At 62.1% G+C, this 17,292-nt stretch overlaps 1 protein-coding gene across 1 annotated transcript in view; it reads right to left on the reverse strand.

The window, feature by feature from the left end:
• The window catches only part of PEMT (phosphatidylethanolamine N-methyltransferase), a 46,295-nt gene extending 30,280 nt beyond the window's left edge, over positions 1 to 16,015 (reverse strand). Inside the window, exons 1-2 of the mRNA XM_061175575.1 lie at positions 15,800 to 16,015; positions 7,047 to 7,154 (exon numbers count right to left, since the gene is read on the reverse strand). Of these exons, the coding sequence (XP_061031558.1) occupies positions 7,047 to 7,154; positions 15,800 to 15,958 (267 nt within the window). The 5' untranslated portion in view covers positions 15,959 to 16,015. The remainder of the gene's footprint in view (positions 1 to 7,046; positions 7,155 to 15,799) is intronic.
• Positions 16,016 to 17,292: the final 1,277 nt, after the last annotated feature.

Genomic DNA, 17,292 nt, shown 5'->3' on the forward strand with positions numbered 1-17,292 from the left:
ACGCTCGTGCACCCCAGGCTGCAGGGGGCGGGGCTGCAGGGCTAGACCCCCAGCAGGTGCTGTGAGGGCCTCTTCGGCCAGCAGGGCCCCGGGTCCTGCCCAATCTGGGCCAGGCCAGGCCGCCACATAGGGCTGTGTCTGCGCCAGGCAGGCCCTCTTGGGGGTGGGACGGGGGCGGGCATGACACACGGGAGCGGAAGCCCCAGCTGGCAGGCCCAGCTCTTGCTCTCACAGCTGTGTGACCCGGGCAGGTCAAGCCACCTCTCTGGTCCTCCGCTGCTGCTTCTGAAAAACCTGGGGTTGACCCACCCCCACCCCGGGTCTGCACATCAAATCCACTGGGGGGTGGTGACAGTATTTCTCACTCCCAGGACGGCCATCGCCGAGTGCGCCCCACCCCCAGCGCCCCCAGTCCCAGGGCTGTCCTGCCCCCGTCACTGCGGTGCAATCCCTCGGTCCCCTCCCCTCCCCAGGGCTGGTGGGGAGATACAGAGCAAGGCACCACACCCAAGAGCTGACTGACCCTCGCAGGCTGCCCACGCCCAGCCACCTCGCTCGTGACCTGCAGGACAAGGGCTGGACTCTTCTTACTGTAATTCACAGAACCCCCTTCCCACCCGTTATTCACCTGGAGCCCTGTGGGCAGACAGGTGGGGCGCCAGGCGAAGAACAGGTGCCCGTTATGTGCCAGGAGCAGGTCCCCTGTATACACACCTGTGGAAGGTGTATGCTTCCCAGGCTATTTTCCTACCTAAGCCGCAGGATGACCCTGAAGAAGGGTAACCCTGTCCAGCCAGGGGGCTGAGGGGCCCTCACCATCCTCACTGCGGTCCCCTCTGCCCACGAGCACAGCCCTGGAAGGCAGGAGGACCTCGCATCCCTTGTGCGCCGTCTGGTGGCCAGTTGGGGTCAGTCCGATGTTGAGCTGCAGTGGCCCTCACTGTGCTGCACAGCCACCAGCCCCTGGGCCACCCGGGACCCTCTGCAGCAGGGGCGGCTGGACAGAGCGAAAGGCAGCAGAGGTGTGTACCGGGGGGGGGGGCGACCCTCGCTCCCTGCAGAGCCTGGTACCCGAGTACAGGGGCTGCCCTCTGAGGCTGGCCAGAGCCTCAGACAATAGGCACCGGATCCGGGAAGTACCGTCGGGGAAGCTGTGCAGGCTCCACCTCGCCCTCTCCTGCTGCATCAGGTGGCCTGGTTCTCCATCCCTCTCTGCCCAGGACCCCTGTGTTCCGGCCCCTCGACTCTCGTGATCTCTGCCTCCCTGGAGCCCACACTCCAGGCTGATGCCTCTTTGGAGAAACCACAAGAATCTCAGATCCAGCAACACGGCAAGGCCAGGGGCCTTCCCTGAGGTGCCGTGGGCATCCATCGCCAGGGTCTTTGGGCCGGCACTTGACCACCTCGCATCCTAGCCCTCCTGAGGCTCAGGGTACCAGGGCAGGGGACCAGGAGGCGGGATCAGAGGAAAGGTGGCAGGAACGGGGCTCCCCGGGCCCCACAGCGGGCAGCGGCCGGACACCACGGGGAGCCCACGGCACCTCCAGGCGCTACGTGGCCCGGCGTCGGCCAGCGACAAGCCCACCCATCGCCCCTGCATCTCAGAGCCTCTCCCAGGCCAATTCCTGATTCCTGGAGGCGAGGAAAGGGTCACCAGCTACAAAACACTCTCCAAAATGTATCCCTAGGCCATGGAGCTTTTCTGGGCATAAGACTCTGGGACAAGTGAAAGCACTTGGCCTTCAGCTCAGGCAGCAGCTCTGGGAGTTTGCGCTGGTGCAAGAGGGCTTCCGGACGCGCCTGCACCCGGGACGCGCCTGCACCCAGGCGGCTCCCACGGCTGCTTCTCCTCTGGGCCAAGTATGCCCGGGTGCTTCCAGACCCTTTCACACCCATTGCCCTCCCCCCACAGCCTGGCAGCCCCCCTTGAGAAAAGCTGGGCAAAGGCCACTCCTCCAGAATTAAGATGAGGCAGCTGAGGCCCAGGTCAGAGCAAGTCAGCAGTAAAATGAGACAAAAACCCAAGCCTTGGACATTTTCCCCAGAATGCCAGCTGGCCTCAAAGGAAGACCAGGGAATGGGGCAAAGCCAACGACACAGCCAGGTGGGCACCGTGCGGCCAGCGAGAGGACCTAGCACCCCTCTACCAAGTGGAGAAACTGCCTGGCCCATGGCAGTTGAGCCACTCAGGGCTCACCTGCGATCACACTGGGCCTGCCCTTAACTCCAAGGCAGGAGCCCTTGGTCTAAGGTAGGAGGTGAAACGTACACCCGCGAGGAACAGCGACCACAGACCTACGGTCAGGGAGGCTGGAAGGGAGCTGTGCCACGTCTGCTCGGGGCCAGGGCTCAGGGAAGGCCAGGGAAGGCCTAGGAGGGAAACAGGAGGCAGGCTGGTGTGGGGGAGCCCTTCTAGGAGGGAGCAGGCCGTGCAAAGGCACGGGGGGCACAAGGAGACCACGCTTGCTGATGGCAGAGGGTAGGCACCAGAGCTCCGGGGAAGGTCACAGCAGACACCCTGCGGAGGTGTGGGCGGGCCCTGAAGGCTGCGGGGTCTACAGAAAGGTCGAAGCAGGAGGGCTGATCTGCTGGGAACACCAAGGGGAGGCCAGGGCATCAAACCGCTCCTCCGTGCGGGAGGGGCCCGAGAGATGACCCACCAGGAGCCCTCCCGCCACTGCAGCCACCTTGTCCCACCTAAGCTGCTGCTGCAGAGGCCGGGTCGTGTCCAAGTGAAGCATCGCAGGAGAGGCGTGTCCTCTACCCACACAGCCCCCAGCAGGACTCGTGAGAAAACTCAGGCCGCATCCCTAGAGCGTCAGGATCCGGGAAGGAGAGGAAGCCCAGCTCAGGTGGGGTCTCACCGGGGCTCCGGGTGGGAGAGCCTCCCTCCTCACCCCCTCGGCCTCCGCGCGGTCCCGGCAGAAGGCAAGCTGGCCGCGTTCCAGCCGCCACGTACACTTTACCGCCACACTCCTCGGACACCTGAAATTAGCCCAGCTGCAGCCCGTTGCCCACAGAGGACGCTGCTGCCTGGCACGGCTCTCCCTTCAGAGGGATGGGGCCGAGGGGCGGGCAGGGCTGCCTGCACCAGAGGACACACGCCTACTCCCCGGAAAGCACACCCACGCACACGCCACAGGACCTCCTGCGCTCGAGCCGACGTCGCGGCCAGAGGAGCGAGCCTGGGTCCTGGTGACAAGGGGCTGAGTGTCCCCACTGCAGAGCCAGGGCCAGACACCCATCAGCTCTGCAGGAAGCCAGCTCTGAGCACAGCTCGGGCGGACAGGGGAGGTGCTGTTCCACGGCGTCCTGGGCGACACCGGTCGGAAGGGACGGCGGCCGGCCGGCCAGAGCCCCGTGCTCCCAGAGCCGAGGTCTCAGTGAGGCCCGGCCAGCCAGCCGGCTCCGCGCAGAGAAAAGCCCTTGCTGGGCCACGGGCCCTACCAGGAAGCCCCACTCAGCATCCCTGAAAACGCAGGACGCGCCTAGTCTAGAAACTCGGCACAGAGCCGGTGGGTATGTGGCCGTGCCCTCGGAGCCGGACTTCTGAGCCAGATGGGAGCAAGGGTGTCACACAGCCTGTCCACGCCCGGCCCAACTCCCCCGCACTCATGCGGGCACACGCGTGTACACCTCGCACACGCCCCTCGCTGCCGGCTCTAGCACGCAACCAGTTGTAGGCCAGCACTCAGGGCCCTCCCGCAGGGGACCGGCCAGCCCGTCCACTTCCCCACCCGCACCACATCCCAGCGTCTCCAGCAGCCCAGCCTCCGGCTCATACCCTCGCAGCCCCCAGGCCAAGGAGCCGCACACCCCTCGCCCTGTCTCCTGGACAAGCTCCAGACGCCAGCTTCCTTGTAACCAACTCCGACGTTTGGATTGCAGGTCTGATGCCCAATCTTACCACACTGCCAGCTCCAGGAAGGCAGGCCGCCCTCTCCCAGGGGGCCTGCACGGGGTCACCCCAGGGGGGCAGGGTAAGCTGAGTGGCTGCAGTGTTTCAGAGCCCGATGGGCCTCCATTCACAGATGGAGAAACCAAGGCCCAGAGGGGGCGTGAACACAGGGGCTGGGACCCCAGCCTCTGTCCTCGCTTCAGCATCTGCAGCATCAGCTTCCCGGCCCCTGTGGGGGTCCCTGGGGCAGCCGAGCCCACCCCACAGTGGCTGACACCGAGGCAGACACCGAAGCCGCGCAGCAAATGCACACAAGGTTGCGGGGAGCCCCCTCGCCCTGGCCTTGCCCACAGCGCCACCTACCGTCCTGCTGCCCCTGCTCCCTCAAGAGCCCGCGGCCGCCAGGACTCAGCCGGCAGAACGCCCCTGTGCCAGGGCCCCCCAAGGCGCATGGGGAGCGCCCCCCTTTCTGGGGAGGTACGTCTCCCTGCAGACCAGGTGACCTACCAGGACGAAGGGCTCTGGGGACGCGGGACATCCAGGGATAAAGCGGGTCAGCCATCCTGCTCACACTTTGTCCTAGAAGGCGGGGTGCGGGGCAATCCCTGGCCCTGTTTGCGGGGTGAGAGCACGAGGGGAAGGTGGGGAGGAGCCGGCTGGTGGGGCCACGCTCAGCAGGGGGACCGGCAGCGGGGGGTGGGCAACCGCGAGGAAGGAGGGAAGGCTGGTCCAGGCCCCGGGACAGGGCGGCCTTCTCCTGCAGGTGGGGAAGGGAGCATGTCGGGGAGGTGTGGGCCAGGGCCGAACAGCGAGCTCTCTGCGGGGTCTGGACGTGCCCAGGCGCGGCCGAGCACCTGGACGCAAGGTCCTGGCACCGAGGAGATTCTGGGCCAGACAGAGACACAGGTGACACAGGAAACGCCCCAGCTGGCCCCTCTGCAGCACCCGTTCTTCCCAACATTAACCCATCCGTGCACCTGGCGGGCTCATCCCCCCGCCCCCGCGGGCCACTCAGCACCCCAACGGCGGGCTCCCCGAGAGCACTTGTGGGGTGAGTGAGTGAACAGATGACATGCAGAGGAAGAGGAGGTCATGGCAGAGACGGAGCCAGGGACACCCCACAAGAGAGGGCGGGAGGCCCCCTGCGGGCGCAGCAACAGGGGTGCTGGGGCCAGGTGGGCAGGCAGCGCAGCGCGTCCAGAGACGCCCCAGGAGCTGCGGCCCAGGGAGCGGGAGGGGGCCCAGCCCTGGGCAGCCACTCCCCAAACCTGGCTCCACCTGGAGGCTCTGGGGCAGGTTTGAGCTCCCCACAGCCCTTGCCTCCCCCCCCATTCTGCACCAATTTCCACGGGAGGGTCTTCCCCACACGTCCAAACAATGCTGACATCAGCCGGGCGTGCTACAATTCAGCTCAATTCCAACACTCTCTACCTGGCTCACAGGACTCTGGAGACCAGTTCACTCACTAGATGACAGGTGTGTTACGCAGGAAGCTAAAGCACACAGACCCACAACCAGGTGAGAGGCCGCACGGCCTCGGTGGGAGGGGGCCTGAGGGGACGGAGGAGCTCTGGGGGGCGGGGGACCGGAGCTTGCTTTGTGGGGAAACATCTTCAGGCCTCCTGGGGAGCTTTGGTCTCTCCTGCCTGAGTGGCCCTGACCTGACAGGCCCCGGCCAGAGCTGGGGTGGCCCGCGCCTCGCCCCACGGTGATTCTGCTCTCCCCCCACCCTCCCCGCGTCCCACTCAGTGCACCTTCCCCTCCCGCAGCACCAGACAATGAAGGCTAAAGGGTGTGGCAGCTGAAAATCAGGCTTAAGTGATGTCCATGTCCTGACCTCAGAACTGGTGGAAGTTGCCTGCTCAGCAAAGAGGGGGCTTAGCTTGCGTTCAGGGTCTTGAGATGGGAGTTGTCCTGGGTCGGCGGGCCCCTGACTGCTGTCCCCCCACTGTTTCCTTATAGGAGGGAGGCAGATGGGGGGAAGATGCTGGCCTTGAGGACTGGAGCCGGGTCTCGTGGAGGGGACCCTCCCCTGGAGCTGGGGGGCGGACAGCCCTGCCCGAACCTGCGTCTTGACCAGTACTGGTTTCAGGTTTCTGGCCCCCAGAGCCAGGGGAAAATATATTCCTGCTGTTCTAAAGTACCCAGTCTGTGGTCATTTGTTATAGCGGCACAAGAAACCAGCGGGGCGTATGAAAAAGGCCATGTGTCCATCCCAGAAAGGAGACCAGTCTGTCGGGAGGGCATGCACAGTCTGTCTGTCGGGAGGGCATGCATATGTCTGCGTGTTGACTGCAGCCTCTTTGAGATGAGCAGCCTGCCCCCACCCACTCTCCCCAGATGAAGAAAAGACCTAACTCGTCAACCAGATGCAAACACGTCCTGTTCTGCCCCGGGGACCGAGCGGCCACCTGAAATGAAGACAGCTCGGAACGGTGTGTGCTGACGCCGAGCCCAGGCTCGTTCAGCAGGCTGCCCTCGAGGTGAGCACAGGACGTCCACGGCTCTGCATCGGCAGACGCCTCGGGGGGCGGCCCGGGGAGCACGCCTACCGCCCCTTCCATCCCACCAGAGATGCCGGACAGCAGACCAGAAACCCCAAGGGCTTCCCCCACATCCTGACAGGGGAGGGATGTCTCCGAGAAGGGCTGGCAGGAGGGACTGCTCAGAGCCCACTCCCCCGCTACCTCCCACCCGGCCAGCCGCCCAGGCCCCCAGCCTCCGCGCGGCCCTGCACCCCCAGAAGACCTGGGCGCAGACCTGCCTCCCGTTTCTCTTGCTGTCAGCTCCTTGCTGCCCCCAGCACCCCTCAGCCCGAGGGCTGCAGACCACTCTGCAGGAAGCCTCGATTAGGAAAAGTGATGATGTTTATGGAGCACACCTGCTGCGGGGGGAGTCATGAGAAGGCGGCTGCCCTGCGTGTGTGGCAGGAGGGGAGCAAACCCCAGCTGAGAGCTGCTGTCCGCTGAGGCCAAGATGTCGTGGGACCCCGCGGTGAGGGGCTTCCCCGGTCAACATCCTCCCTGGGTGCCGACCTCGATGGGGAAGCAGGAGGCTGCTCCCATGCTGGCCAGAGACAGACGAGGAGAGGGAAGAGCCACCTGTCCGTCCATCCGTCCCTCTGCACAGCCTGTCCTGGGGCACTTACCACATTCCAGAAGAGCGGATTGAAAGCGATGGTGAGGACTGCAGCCACAAAGTGGGGTTCTGAGGGGTCCACGTAGCCCAGCAGCCGGGTCATAACGCAGAGGTCTGCCTGCAGGGACAGAGCTGGCGTCAGCGGGAGACGTGCCTGCCCTGCCCAGCCCCACCTGGCCGGACACGGGAGTGAGTGACAAGCCCCAGAGCTCGGAAACAAAGTTACCCTCCAGGAACAGGTCAGGAGGCTTGGGCACGTCCAAGTCCAGCAAAGGTTACTACAGTGTAATCTCATAAAACGGAAGATAAAAGCCGAAACCCAACCGGCCGTGTCGTGCCTGTCGGAGAGCGGCCGGGCCAGCGGCGGAAGCACAGAGAGGAAACCAGCGGCTCTGAGGATGAGTGTCCAGCACGCTGGCGGGGCAGTGACCCCGCCGGGACCCGTGTCTGCATCACCAGGGTGACCAGGACCCAACAGAGGTGTTCAGAGGCCCCAGAGCCAACCCGAGGGGCCGACATCCGTGTGAAGATGCTCAGCCTCCGAGAACCAGGAAGATGCAGATGAAGAGAGCGGCAGTGTCCTCTTCCCAGCCCCTGGACCGGCGCTTCTGAGCGTGGGGGTTCCCAACCCCGGGCGCCTGCCCCGAGAGCGCACACACACGCGCACAGCTGCTCCTATCAGCACGCACGGAACAGGTGTGCATGCCGGGGGCTCGGGTAAAGCAGATGCGCCGTCCCCAAAGCAGCTAAACCAGGGAACTGAAACAGACCAGGTCTGTGTCAACCTGCCACGTTCTCAAACACATGTCAAACGGACAAGGGCGCTGCAGAAGCCCAGGGCACCCTGCACCCACCACACAGCGCTGAGTGCCCCTCCCGTATGTGGAGAGGGCCAGCTTTGAGCCCCAGATTCATTGCCCCCTGTGTCCGGGGCGGGTCTCCCCACCTCCGCGCTGTCGACCCTCCGGCCGGTCACTCTTTGCGGCCCCCACCCACTCCATGCCGGCCGCCCTCCCCAGCTGTGACAACCAAAAACGGCTCCAGACGTGGCCCAGACGTCCCCGGGGACAGAACTAAGACCCAGCCTCTAGGGACAAGAGGAGGAAACAGCTGGATGCCTCCAATGCTGAGTTCTCCCTTTAAAACCCATGAGACACTGCTGACGTCCTGGTGGTCAGTGTTCACTGAGTCCCTGCATTACTCTTTGTATTTTTCTTTTTCTTTTTAGAAATTCATGGCAGCTCTCCACACGCAATTCAGAATAACAATAAGTCTCAACTGGAAGGTAAGTCACAAGCCTTGGCTTGCGGGGGGGGGGGGGGGGGTGGGGGGGTGGGGGGGGTGGAATCCACTCCAGGTGGGCCAGCCGTGCCCAGGGTGCAGAGCTGGGGGGCAGCCGGGTGCGTAAACCACGCTTCCTGCCAACGGCCCCCAGCCCTGGCCTGCCCCCTGAATCACCACGTCCAGCTTAGGGCCGCACACAAAACATGCTTCTCACCACTTGCGGACTCTTATGACAGCAACAACTCCCACGGGAGTTGATATGGCATTTCTGCAGACAAGGGTGTCATTGTCAGCCAGACTCCCTTTTAAGGAGTTCCGTCCGAGGACGTCATTCCTCTGAACCAAAAGAATCCTCCGGCGTCCAGAGTGGCGAGCGTGTGCACGGGGAAGCCAATGTCCGCAAATGCCAGGGCCCACAGGGGGCCGCAGCCTAGCCCCACTCAGCAGAGAGAAGTCAAACGTTCTCTCCTGCAATCATCCCACCAACCCTAGGAGCTAAACGTTACCATCCTGACATTTTACGCATTTTACAGAGAAGCTCACTGAGGTTGCCGGTGGGTCAGATCCTCCAGGCCCCGCCACTCACAAAGCCTCGGGCTCCGTCACTTTTCACCGCGAGCCAGGAGCTGCTGCGGGGGCCAGTCACCTCTGCGAGGGTGGGAAATCCCACAGTCCCAGGCAAAACCCATGTGCCCTCATGCTGTGCCTCCTGCCCCACGGGTGACCCTGGGCTGGGTGACCCTGGGCTGGCAGGGCCAAGAGGAGAGAGGGTAAAGGGTCAAGAGTGAGGCCCGCCCACGTGGGGAGCAGGTGCAGATGGCGGCCAGGGTCTCCCGTTCACCCAGGCCCTGGACGGTAAGCAGGAGGAAGCCGGCAGACGGTCCAGTGGCTGCCTGGGGAGCAAGGTGGGGCGCGGCCCGGGGCGCAGGGCTCTTCCGGGGTGATGGAGCCTGGGTGGCGGGGACACCTGAGAGTTCTCCATCTGGGCGCAATTTCACTTCGTGAATTACACCTCAGGAAAGAAAGTCAGCAGGGGAACTGGGAGCTGCCCCTCTTTCCCGGAAGGGCCCGGGGGAAACGCTTCAGACGTTTTTAAGGATTCCACTCCTCCTCATTCAGCAGACACTGAGCATCCCCGGGAGGCTCCACTCTGGGGGTCTGCGAGCTAAGCCCCTGCAACAAGACCAGTGCGCATCTATACAAGTTCTCACACCTCACCTTGGGCCACCACCCAGCAAGACGAGCACCGCTGTCGTGCCAGCTCAGAGATAATCAAGCCAGAGGCTCCCAGAGGCCAGGCCAGGCCAGCGCTTCCGGATTCCAGATTCCAGATTCCGGGTTCAGGCACCGGAGTGAGGATAAGTCCCGAACACTCCCAAGGAGGCCGGGCAAGTGAGCAGGAGAGAGACTGCTTCTTCGCCTTTAGGAGAGCAGAGGCGGAGGGGAAACTGAGGCAGAGCGGTTAAGCAGTGACACTGGCTGAGATGGCCAGCAGCAGACATCCGGCCGGGGCTCCCTGTTAGGGCTAAACCGGTCAAAACTGGAACCTCGGCCCCCGCCCAGGTCCCAGGGCCCTTGGTCAACCTCTCATCCAGGAAGTATCCGGTCACCTTGAGGGGGGATTTGCGTTGCCCAGAGAAGGGCCCACCAAGCAGGAAAGAATGACGGACAAGTCAGGTGGCAGCAGAGGGCCCCCTCCTGGCTTCCCGCTCCAGAGGCCTGCAGGTCCCCTCCTGGTTGCTGTCACCCCCAAAGCCCGCTGGAAAGGGTGTCCTCCTGGGTCAGGCAAGAGCAGAGCAGGAGGGTCCCAGACCCCCGCACCGTCACCCTGTACCCCTGTGGGCCACCTCGACTAAGGGGAGGGGCCCAGCGGGGCCCACCCACCCTCTGCCCAACCTGATTAACGCAGCGGAAGTCCTGGCCTTCTGTTCCCAGTAACCCTAACAACGGAGCCCCCCCGGCTCCAAGGTCACGGGCCGTGGAGTCCCAGCGCTGGAACAGAGAGGAGATGGGCTACCTACCGCTGCCCGGGCAGCGCTCCCGCGAGGGGCTCAGCAGCTAGAGCCGATGCCGCTCACCGTGCGAGGGTCAACAGCACCCAGGGTCACATTGTGACATCCAAACAAACAGCAGGGGCCCAGGGAATCAAAGTCACATCGACCGCAGGTGGGACCCACGTACCGCTCACTGCCGAGGGAAGGGGACGCGGTGGGGGCAGCGGGGCGGGCCTCCAGCTGGACCCTCCGGCCCCGGGCCTTCTCAGTGATTCAGGAGACGTTTACCAGGAAACTTCTGCTGCAAGCCCCAAGCCTGGCGCACACACGAGAAGGAGCGGCCACAAAGAAGCTTTATACTAAGGCGGCCGCGACCTCATGGCCGGGGCACCAGGCACAGAAGGTCTCTGGGCAGCGGATAATCCAGGCTGGGCTGGGGGCTCCCCCTCACCCTCCGGGAGGGGCCACAGGAAGCTCCGTGACCCATCTCCGCCCAGGGGGATGAGAGGGGAAAACAGGTGCCAAGGTACAAGGGGCAGAGGGTGCTTGTAGGGCCCCTCCCTGTGCGCCTGATGCCAGCGCTACAGACAGATGCTCTCTGGAGGGGACCTCGGGGAATGCTCCCTTCCTAAGGAACAGCCAGCGAGGGGTGCGGCCCACACACTGGGATGGGGGGCGAGCCAGCCCTGGAGACCACCTGAAGGCTCTGCTTTCCTACGATACAGACAGCGGCCAGCGGCTGCCCCAGTGTCCCGAATCCATGACTCTTTCCAGGAAGCTGTTTATTCACACTCTTCCTCCAACGAGCCTGTCCTGGGCCATGTGCAGCGAGGCTCTGAGGGCCCGTGGGGTCCCGCGTCCATGGGGCAAGGTGGGCCCTTCCCGGGAGTGGGTCTGGGGCCTCCTCTCCTCTGCGGGGCCGTAAGGCGCAGACCTCTCTCTACATTCGCCCTCAGGGGCCCCGGACAGGCCCTGCTACGCTGGTGCCTAAGTCTATTTCCCTAAGGACGCATTCTGTGTCCAAGGCAGTGGTGACAGGAAGCCAGCTGACCGAGCCCTGGCCAGGGCTTTGCAGAGGCGGCAGAGCCTGTCCTGAGACAGGGCCCAATGCCCTGTAGGAACCTCGGCAAACTTTGACGGGGGTGGCACCTCCTTCCTGGGACCATCAGGAGGATTAAGTGAGATGATACAGGAAGCTCACTTATTATTCTGTGACTGAGTCCGCCCACAACCCTGTGAGACATGCCCATTTTTCAGACTAAAAAACTGAGGCTAACACATGAAGCCAAAACAGGTAGGCAGAAAATCAGTGAGGACAAGGTGGGCCTGAGCACCAGCCCCCCATAACAGCAGGAGGCACGTCCCTCTCAAGTGCACATAAAAGAAAAAGAAAGGGCTTCCCTGGTGGCGCAGTGGTTGAGAATCTGCCTGCCAATGCAGGGGACACGGGTTCGAGCCCTGGTCTGGGAAGATCCCACATGCCGCGGAGCAGCTGGGCCCGTAAGCCACAATTATTGAGCCTGCGCGTCTGGAGCCTGTGCTCCACAACAAGAGAGGCCACGATAGTGAGAGGCCCGCGCACTGCGATGAAGAGTGGCCCCCGCTTGCCACAACTAGGGAAAGCCGTCGCACAGAAACGAAGACCCAACACAGCCATAAATAAATAAATAAAATAAATTTAAAAAAGAAAAAGAAAGAAAAGGTAAAAGTATGTATGTTCTTGAACCATAACAGAATCAAACTAGAAATCAATACCAGAAAGATCCTTGTTAAAGACCACAAGTAGGGGGCTTCCCTGGTGGTGCAGTGCTTAAGAATCCGCCTGCCAATGCAGGGGACACGGGTTCGAGCCCTGGTCTGGGAAGATCCCACATGCCTCGGAGCAACTAAGCCCGTGCACCACAACTACCGAGCCTGCGCTCTAGAGCCCGTGAGCTACAACTACTGAGCCTGCGAGCCACAACTACTGAAGCCCGCACGCCTAGAGCCTGTGCTCCGCAACAGGAGAAGCCACCGCCATGAGAAGCCCGCGCACTGCAACGAAGAGTAGCCCCCCGCTCGCCGCAACTAGAGAAAGCCCACACGCAGCAACGAAGACCCAACGCAGCCAAAATAAATAAATAAATAAATACAATACAATAAAAATAAAAATAAAATAAAGAACACAAATAGGGACTTCCCTGGTGGTCCAGTGGTAAAGAATCCGCCTTCCAATGCAGGGGATGCAGCTTTGATCCCTGGCCAGGGAGCTAAGATCCCACATGCTGCGGGGCAGCTAAAGCCACAACTACTGAGTTTGCGTGCCTCAACTAGAGAGCCCGTGTGCCGCAAACTACAGAGCCCACGCACTCTGGAGCCCACACACCACTACTAGAGAGAGAAGCCCTCACACCACTACTAGAGAGAAGCCCATGTGCCACAACAAAAGATCCCACATACCTCAACAAAGATCCCACGTGCCACAACTAAGACCCAACGCAGCCAAAACACATAAATAAATATCTTTTTAAAAAAAGAAAAGAACATCCATACTGACAGACGGATGAGTAAAGCCCTACGATCATCTCAACAGAAGCAGAAGAAACCGAGGTTCTGCCCGTTTACGTGACTTGCCCAAGGTCTGGACTCTGACCCAAAAACACTGAAGACAAAAACTATGTCCTTGAGAACTTCACACAATAAGTCGTCCAGAGAAATGGCCTGATGTTTATTCTAACTAATGTGATAACGCCAAAAGAGTTTGAAAAACAACTCTGTGTAGCAGGCAAACATCTCTCCCTGGAAGGCAGCTCCTACCTGCCCCTGGGATTTGCCTCCCAAATGGTCACAGATGAGTCACAAACAGGGACTGTGCAGCCCAAGGGGCCTGTCGCCCAGCATGGTCTCGATGCTGCCTGAACACAGGCGCCTTGCCTTCTGAAGAGCACCCACCCTCAGGTGGGCTGCAGTTTACAGCTGACAAAGGTCCCATTTTACAGAGCAGGTAACTGAAGGGCCCCTCTTGACACCTACACCACCCATCGCTCACAAGGGCTGGAGAACCATCTGGAAACGGGCATGAAAGGGGCTCCCCGACTGTGCCCTGGCAGCCTGTGCTCCCAAAGAAGCCAGCACCCCGAGGCCCCACTGGAGCCCCTCAGTCCGGCTCCATCGCCCACCAGCCAGCGGGCTTCACTCAGCTGCCGAGCTGAGGAGCCTGGCTGAGTCCAGGGCAGGGAGAGCCTTGGTCGATGAGGCTGCAGCGGGGACGCACCGCAGCCCAAGGGGGGACTTCCTAAGCTCAAAACAAAGCCCAGGTTCCGCACCAACTGGAGCAGGCCCAGGAGCTAGTGGTCAAGGGCACTGTGCCCATGGTTGCACGTCAGCACACGTGTGGCTGCTGAGGACGTGCGGTGCCACGTGATGAAATGACATATTTTACGTATTGGGTCAAATATATCGTCAAAAGTAATGCACCGATTTCTTACTTTTTCAACTGTGGCTACTAGAGTTTAGATTCTCAGTGTGACATATTACCGCCAAGGGACGGCGTGGGGCCAACCCGCTGCCATCATGCAGCTCAGATGCCCGGCTACAGAGGAACCATCCCGAGGATGACATCTCTCAAAACCAGAGGTTTTCACTGAGGAGGGAGGAGGGCTGCCAAGTAGGACAAATACACAACGTTCAACGTTGTCGGCAACAGGAAGCTTAACTGTACCAATAAGGGCTGCAGTGGAAAAAACGGAATGTTAGCCAACGAGGGTCACCCTGACCTGTCCCCTGAAAGGTTCCCAGATCGCTCCAACTGCACAGACCCACAGGGAAGGGAAGAAGAGCAGAAAAGACCTTCCCCCACACACCCAGGAAATCTCCCCCTCCCCCACTGCTAGCTCTAGAACACAGGCCTTGCTCAGACCTGAGGGCAGGACCCTAACCCTGCAGCGGGGCCCACTGCCCCCTTGATTTCCACCAGAAGCCCCGAAGGCTTCCCCCACCTCCAGTTAATGGTGCCCCATCCTTCCCCCGTAGTTCTCATCCATGAAGCATCCACCCCAAGCCAGGCAATGCCGAGGGTCCCCTTTGGCATTCCAAGTGCCCTCTCCTTGCCCTTCTCAAGGAGATCTGCTGGGATCATCCTCCCAGGATGGCTGGTGACGATCCCCTGGATCTGGGTGCCTATTACACAGGCGAGCTCACTCTAAACACACCCAGCACTTCAAGGAAAGCTCCCTGAAATAATAAGTCTTCCTCTCTCCTTGGTTTCCCACCCATCCCCTGGGACTGTCCTGCACTCCCTGGGGACAGACGCTAGGCTTCTCTTTGTTCTTGAACAAATACTCCTCCTCAAGGCCTTGGCTCTGCCAGCCCCCCCGACCAGAGCACCTGGGCCCCCACCCCCCAGGGCATATCACTCAGGGCTCAGATCAGAGGTCACCTCCTCAAATAGGGACCAGCTATCTCAGGATCTCAACCCACCTCCCCACAAGCCAGTTTCTAAAACATTGACCAGCTTTATCTCTGGCAGAGAATTTTCAGTTTCCAGCCTCAGTGGAGTGAAAGGTCAGTGACAGCCGACAAAGAATGTCGCCTGCCATTCCAGTAAACAAGGGAAGTCGCCCCCCCATCAAGCCATCGGCTGCTGCTGCCAACCCCACAATGCACCCTGAGGGGGATTCAGGATGCAGAAAAACAGGAGACAGGCCCCAGGCAGTTAAGATGCAGATTTAAGGAATAATTTCAAGGAGCCCAGACTCTTGCATCTTCCCACAAATAGAAAAGTGCTAAAATCATGTACAAGATGTCTGTTTTTTTGTGATTAGCAGTAATCTTTTGATGTTCGACGTGGTTTTTTTTCCAGCAAAAACTCCTATATATCCTGGCTCCCCCTCAGAGCTACTGAGAGGCTCTTTCCGGGGCTATAGTCCTCAGTAAGGCCCCCAAAAATCACAACTCGCAACCATTAGGTTGTGCGTTTTTCTTCAGTGGATACCTGCTCTCGATCGGTACCGGCTGTACCAATGAATGGACCACAAAAGGCGGCCTCGGGCAGGGACCTCTCGAGGGCTCCACGGGTAGTGGCTGACGCCGAAAAGGTGAATGTCTTGTCTCAGAGGAGACTCTAAGGGCCGGGGCCAGGGGCCCGGCTGGTCTTCAGAACCAAGTCCGGCCTGGCCCATCCCGGCCCGGCCCGCTAGGGGCTCCGCAGGCCGCGAACTACCCGCCCGTCCACCCGGGAGGAGGCCTGTCCTCCGGCCTCAGCTCGGGGTGCCTCCTCCCCGGAGCCTAGCGATCCCATAGGTGCACACGTGTACGCGCTCCCACGCGCGGATACGGGTGCGGACACGCGCACTCGCACTCACACACACGCACCCGCGGCCCCGCCCCGCCCCCGTTGCCTGGTAACGGCGACACCGCCCCCGGGCGTAGGCGGTGGCACCGCCCGCCGCGGACCCAACCGCCCTAGCGACCACCCTCCTGGCCCCGCTGCTGGCGCGGTCGGTACCTTCCTGAAGTCCAGGTTGCCGAGGCCCCCGCAGCAGTCGGGCGCCGCCACCGAGCTGCGCATGGGCCCCGCCCGGCCCGGACCCATCGGCCGCGGACCGCCTTGCAGGGACCAAACGCGGGCCTCGCGGTAGCCCCCAACCGCCAGGACCGGCCCCATCGCGCCCGGGAAGCGCCGCCGGCCGCGGCGCTTTCCCGGTGACCGCGCTTCCCCGGCCTTCTGGGAAATGTAGTCCCCGTCCCCGCGCAGCGCCGCACTCCCGGGCTCGCACCGGCCTCTCGCGGAGCAGAGAACTACAAGTCCCAGGGCCGCCCATTGCGGCGCCGGCCAGTCCCGAGTAGGCCACGCGGCTGCTGGGCACCCCCGCCCGCCGGCCCCCGGCTCCCCACTAGGCCCGCCAACTGACCTGGTGTCCCTGTCCTTGGCCGGCTGCGGCGGGTCGTAGGTTTAAGTAGCGCCCTGCACAGCCCCGCGGACCTGGACTTTGGCCGGCTCGGCCCCCCGCCCCTCCTAAGGCTGCCTGTGGCGGGGGGCGGGCACACCCCGCAGCTCCCGCCCCCCCACCCCAACCGGTTGCGACCCCTCCTCCACTGGCCCTCGAGCACTCACCGGGGCTGCCCTCACTGTCCCCTGGGAGATGAGAGCCGAGCAGCAATCAAGGGTTATAGCTTGATGCGGGCTGGGATGGCAAAACGGGGGACACTGCCCTGGAATGCTCAGGGAAGGGCCCGAGGGAGGCCTGTGCGCAGGAGAAGGTGGCAGACATGCAAATTGCGGGGGCAGGAGGAGGGACCACCTGTGCAGGTGCCGGGAGACAGACAAGAGGGGTCCTCAGTAATCCGGAAAAGGGTGGAGTAGTGGTGGAGAGGGGACAGCGGGAGGGAAGGGGTTTAGAAAAGTAGGTGGGATTTTAGCTGGTTGGGTCCCAAGAGAGCCCCTTTTGTAGCTAGGTGTCACATACCTGGGAGCCCTGGCAGTCCCTCTGCTTCCTGATTCCGGCCCACTTCTCTCCCCCTTGGCCCTCAGCACCTACCAGCCCAGAGCATCTGTGAGCTGCCACCGTGTGCCCACCCCTGTGCTGACCTCCACAGCATCCCTAGGATGGGGCAGGCCCACCAAGAGACAGGAAGGGTGCTGGCCTTGGTGCATGCACTAGCTCTGTGGTTGCAGGCAACTTTCGTTTTCTCAAAAGTAAAAGGGAAATACCTGCTGGTAAAACCCACGGCACAGGACCTGACCCGTGGGAAATGCTTGAGAACCACTGGCCACGAATGCGCTGGGTGAACAGCAGGTGCTGCAGGGCTGGTTTGCCCACTGACCACCCCATCAGGGTGTCCAGGCAGAGCCTTCCGGAACCAGAGCCAATTCTGGGGAGCCTGCCAAGAGGGAGGGCCCCCAGGGAGCACTTCCCCCCCCACCCCGACTACAGTCTGTTTCACCCAAGCCCCAGTTTTCTCCCCACCTACCAGGCCACTCTCCTCCCCCCCACCCCC

The sequence above is a fragment of the Eubalaena glacialis genome, chromosome 19 (genome assembly GCF_028564815.1).
Source record: "Eubalaena glacialis isolate mEubGla1 chromosome 19, mEubGla1.1.hap2.+ XY, whole genome shotgun sequence".
Lineage (NCBI taxonomy): Eukaryota > Metazoa > Chordata > Mammalia > Artiodactyla > Balaenidae > Eubalaena > Eubalaena glacialis.